The sequence below is a fragment of the Notothenia coriiceps genome, unplaced genomic scaffold, assembly GCF_000735185.1.
Source record: "Notothenia coriiceps isolate Sejong01 unplaced genomic scaffold, NC01 NC01_scaffold00015017, whole genome shotgun sequence".
Classification (NCBI taxonomy): domain Eukaryota; kingdom Metazoa; phylum Chordata; class Actinopteri; order Perciformes; family Nototheniidae; genus Notothenia; species Notothenia coriiceps.
Window position 1 is genome coordinate 315 of NW_011347718.1, and position 5259 is coordinate 5573.

General features: G+C 39.0%; 1 protein-coding gene across 1 annotated transcript; it reads right to left on the reverse strand.

Annotated features, from left to right (window-relative positions):
- Positions 1–622: 622 nt before the first annotated feature.
- Positions 623–3962, reverse strand: LOC104948759 (dynein heavy chain 8, axonemal-like; the record flags this gene model as incomplete). Its single annotated transcript, XM_010774987.1, has 6 exons — positions 623–904; positions 1086–1253; positions 1761–1862; positions 2756–2890; positions 3027–3116; positions 3750–3962. Coding segments are annotated over 6 exons (975 nt in total), but the record flags the coding sequence as incomplete, so codon positions are not given.
- Between the last annotated feature and the right edge of the window lie 1297 nt (positions 3963–5259).

Consider the following 5259-nt stretch of genomic DNA (forward strand, 5'->3'; position numbering starts at 1 on the left):
ATGGTCAGATATAGATATACAGATACTAAAGATATGCATGTACTTGCTTTCAAGCAGAACACAGGGGAAAACAAACTTAGCGGGAGTGTTTACGTGTTCGGCGTAATGACGTACAACGGCCTCGACAATTTCTGTAGTCCTATTCAGCCATTCGGTAACAACCATCGTTTTTCAGACACGTAAACTCTTCAAAAATCCCCAGTGGGGTCACTGCTGATGTATTTAATGTCGTAGAACAAAACGTCAATTACCTCTTAAATTTGTGTCAACCACAGACCTTATTTCGAGCTATTTTCCAAAACCCTATGGAAAAAATGCATTGCTTTTTGAGGAAGGAACCGGAAGTGCCAAAAATGCTAACTTACTTCCGGGTTTTACGACGCGTCACTGCGGTTCTCTATTTTGAAGGAAATTACATTAATTATGTAACTTTTCATCTAGCACGCAAATATCAATAGTAGTATAAATAATAGGAAAATAGTTAAAACAAATACAATTATATTGAATCTCACGTCATTTTCTGTAAAACTCTTTAAAAAAATGTTTGACATTATAACTTGTTTGAAGTGCAACACTGAAATGTATGTTCAGGAACTACAGATAAAAAAAAGTCACATTTACATGAATGGTTATTTATCTACACTGTTAAATTAACTAAAAAGGATAATAATGAAATAAAAGAGAGCCAGGAGCCGACCTGGTCTCCCCATTCGTTAATGACGGGCATGTTGATGTCGTCGATGGAGACGGTCATCCTGCGTCCCCCCAGCGGCCCGTAGATGGCGCCCATGCGTTTGTCGATGTAGCTCTCGATGGTCCTCTGGAACATGGCGGGCAGCGTGGCTGAAGAAAAGTTCAGGGTCTTACTGAGGTGCTGCTCCGGGTCCAGTTTACTGGTGTAGCCCTGCAGGGGGCGCCACAGAGAGGGACAAGTAGCATCAGCATTTTCTACTTCAACTTGAGTAACATTTTAACTCATGACTTTTATGGAATAATTTAAGACTAGAACATTTCTACTTTTACTTAAGTAAAAGATCTGAGCACTTCTTCCTCCTCAACAATGCGTCACATCCTCGGTGTCTCACTTTAATCATGACGGTCTTGGCGGTGCCCTGCTCTCCGATCAGCAGCACAGCCTTCCTCTGCTTCACGATGGTCTGCAGCAGGAAGTCCGTCCTCACGTTGTCCACATTTGGGACCAGGATGGACGAGTAGTCTGGGACGTGATCTTTGGGGTAGACATACTCTGGGACCTGCATCAGGTCAATAATAAATACAGAAGGTGCATCATTTTGATTTAGAAAAACATTTATTATCAGATAAATTATAAAATTACTTATTGTTCGCATTTATGGAATTTTCTTGAAAAAGCTGCCAAAATACTTAAGCGTTAAAACTTTCAACCAACAGGTCAGTCCTGATCATAATTATACTCAGAATACTTTATTTGTTCACGGGGATAAAAAATAAAATAAAATCGTATTTAATCAAATAAAAAAAGAGGATATATAAATAGAGAAATATAAGCAATATAAAACAATATGTACAAATTGTATTTAAATTCACATTCTGAATATAATTTTGTATTATTTTAATATGGAGCAACTGTTAAAAAATCAAGCTTCCACCAGGGACATATAAATTATTCTTTAGTCTATAGGGGAACTTTGAAGTTAGAGTGTCTCAGTCCTGCTTCCATGTGCTCAGTGTCAGTCTGAAGGAGACGTGTGTAATGAATACCAGCGTCAGTGTCCACAGACCTTGTTGGACCAGTGCTCCCACTCTCCCCGCTCGCTGACGGTGAACTCAAAGATGGTCTGCTCGTCCTGAGTGAGCGGCAGGTCCAGAGACGAGCTGTGGTGCTGTGAACACAAACAGGAAGTGAGGGACATCCAAAGGAAAAGCCACATTATGCAACAAATATTTTTAACCTAACACCTACAAAGAAAGTGTTATGGCAGAATCCTTATTACAGCGTATTTCTGGCATATTCATTAAAGTCACATGGTAAGCTATATCATGTGTGTTATTGAGTTGAGTCACATAGAGTTAGAGAGGCCCATGAGTCTCTTTGCTAATTATCCATGGTCTCTGAATTATCAATAGATGTATTCATTTTCAAATGAGCTGATGCCGAGGTCGTAGCAACTGCGAGAGGCTACTCAGAGATAATACATTTAAGTCTTTGTTGGTTGATTACTCCTAAAGACGTCATGAGATAATGACTTTTCAACATATACAAGTATAGCTTTCAGAGAGAACAACATGTGACGTTTGTGTGGTTGGCTTGGCTGCATGATCAAATTTGTGTGTGTTCATTACAGAGGCTATATACTGTATGCTGTGTGATTGTTGCAACTGGTGGGGGGCATTTCAATGATTGGCTGCTGTGGCAGGTGATGTTGTACTCCAATATTATTATTGTTGTTGCGCAACTGAATAATAATTCATCTCAACCATGTCTGTGTTTTATTGATCTCTCTCTGTGTTAACATTTAAGGTTGGTGAGCCATAAATTGCACTAACAAAAGTATTTAGATTAATACTTAAATTAAAGAAGCAAAAGCACACTATTAAAAATAATGCATACCAAGAGGTGGTATGACAGAACTAAGTTCATTTACTCAATTACTGTAAATAAGTGCAACCAAGCAATCTTCATGGAAATCTTTGGAGGTATCTCAACTTAAACATGACAAACATTAACAATATCCACCTACAACACGTCAAGGTGCATCAACACACGTGCACACACCTTTAGGAAGGCCTCCATTTTGGCTCTGTCCTCCAGCTCCAGCACCGCTCCCAGAGACCACATGACTGCAAACACAAACAGTCGACCAAGGTCACCATGGCAACCCTGTTTCTCATCGACTGCAGGGAGCAAACCCTGAAAGCAAAAATATAAAAAATATTTCACAAAAAATCACTCCGACCCGAGTTATGTTCTCAGATAGTTACTTTCTGTCCTTCAACTCCACATCTCTGCGCTTAATAACGATTTGTGATTCCTTCCTGTGTTGTACCTGCAGCAGGTCGATCGTCTGCCTGATGTACATGCTCTCCAACACCTGCATCTTGGGAGACACAGCCGTGGAGACAAAGTCCAACAAGTCCTGTAGAAAGAGCAGAAAAAGTAATGTAAATTATACAGTTTATTTCATTCTAGTATCTTACTATTCTTCAATGCAATAAATAATATAATCAGTGGTAGAAGACATTTCTAAAAGTAAAAGTCTTGAATTGAAAATGAACAGTGTGATAAAATAATATACTGATTATTTTTCTATCCTTAACAATTCAATATAATGCCGTTTTAATGTTTTAGTTTGTTAAAGCACATTTTGTTACCCTTCAGTACTGTGTAGATTGTGTGTGGAATAGTAATATAGTACTGCATCAAATCACATAAACATACAATGCGCTTTTATATGAACAAAGAAACTATCAGTGTGAAATTAATGTATTGGAGTAAAAAGTAAAACAAATTCCCTTTAATTTGGTGTAAATTAAGTATAACATTGAAATACTACTGGAAGTCAAGTACAAGTAGTTATATATAATACTTGAACTTGGACTTTAGAAGAACACAATACTGATTATAAGTATTTCAAAATACACATGTAAATAACAACAACAAAAGTAATGAACTATTGTTCTGCAGTAAGTTTTAAGTCCCTGCAGGTTTATTTGCACAGAAGCAAAACCCCTCCCTAAGCTCAAACTGCAGACCTCCTCCAGGTCCTCACCTGGTAGCAGGAGGTGAAGCAGAGCCTCAGGGGGTCCGCCTGCTGCTGGGGGAGGGTCTGCAGCCAGGCTCGCATGACGGGGCTCCAGCCCAGCACCGAGGAGCTCATGAACACCATCCCGTTTCTGGACACTGTGGCCGGGGAGGCATTGTCGATGTTGTGAGGCTCAAAGACGATCTGCAGGAAAGATGCACATTTCACTTTAGATCTGCTCTGAGATTCAGGTATATTTAACACGGATTCAAAGGTTTACGTCTCAGCAGGATTTGGAAAAAACTTGCATTTATCACCTGTTACCTCGACTATTAGTAGTTAACTAGTTTCTAAATACAAGAGAGGGTAACATCACTCCATTTTCTGATGTTCACACTGGCTTCCTTTCTGTCAAATAATTGACTTGAAAATACTACCATTAGTTTATAAAGCACTAAATGGGTTAACCAGGGCTGCCAACATTTGATTTGAGTTCAGCTTGGAGTGAGATTTTTTTTTTGGTGAACCGAAAAAAGAAACGTTCATGTGTACAGTGTTACAAATGTATTGAACATGTACAAACTAGGGTTTCCCATTAATGTAGGGGGCGCTACAGTGGAATACGCACATACACAGTGTAACCGCGACTCTTACAATGAAGGCTCCAAAATCAGCTCACAGCATATAAAATGGCATATAGGTGTAAGCAGAGGTAAAGTGCTATTTTAAAAGTGGGGGGGGTGGTCCTCACCTCCTCTAGGGGGGTCCGGGGGCATGCTCCCACGGGAAAGCAAAAGGAATTTATGGATACATCTCTCAACACCCATATGAAACAGAACTGTACACAGATTTTCTTTTTCTTTATGGGTATTTTACAAATCACTCACCTTTTAAACTGCATTCTGGTTTTACTGTCATAGTATTTCATAACTGTTTTTCATTTATTCTCATAAATGGTGACCAAACCGTTTGAGACCCACTGAGATAACTAGAGTCTAAAGTGAACTATCTAAACAGAGTCCCTTATCTCACTGAGCTGTAGTTATCTCTCTCAGTCTGACAGGACAGAGCTCTCCCTCTCATTGTTCTAGAAACAGCTTTTAATATCCGTTAAGCTAACCAGATGCTAACAACAACAATGTAAATAGTGAGTTTGGTAGAAATATACTGTATAATAGTAAAGTTATTTAAGATGATGCCATATTTATTGAAGATTTTACATGATAAATATAAATATATAAATATTCAAAAGCATATTCTTCAAAACTCTCTGCTGTAGTATGACCACCAGGAGACTATTGATGTGTGTAGTGAGTTTGGTAGTAATAAGCTGTATAATAGTGATTGAATATTATTGTATTCTCTTTTTTCGGAGTTGCACTTTGCAGACGGTCCCTGAGCACTCGTTTCTTCTCCGCCTGCAGATAGAGACCAATGTAATGTGTCCAGCTCGGAGGACGGCGCGTATTGGCTTTTTTTGATCAAAATGTGACTGTAGTTCGTTGTCAACCCTACTACGGTACTTAGGAGACGTCAT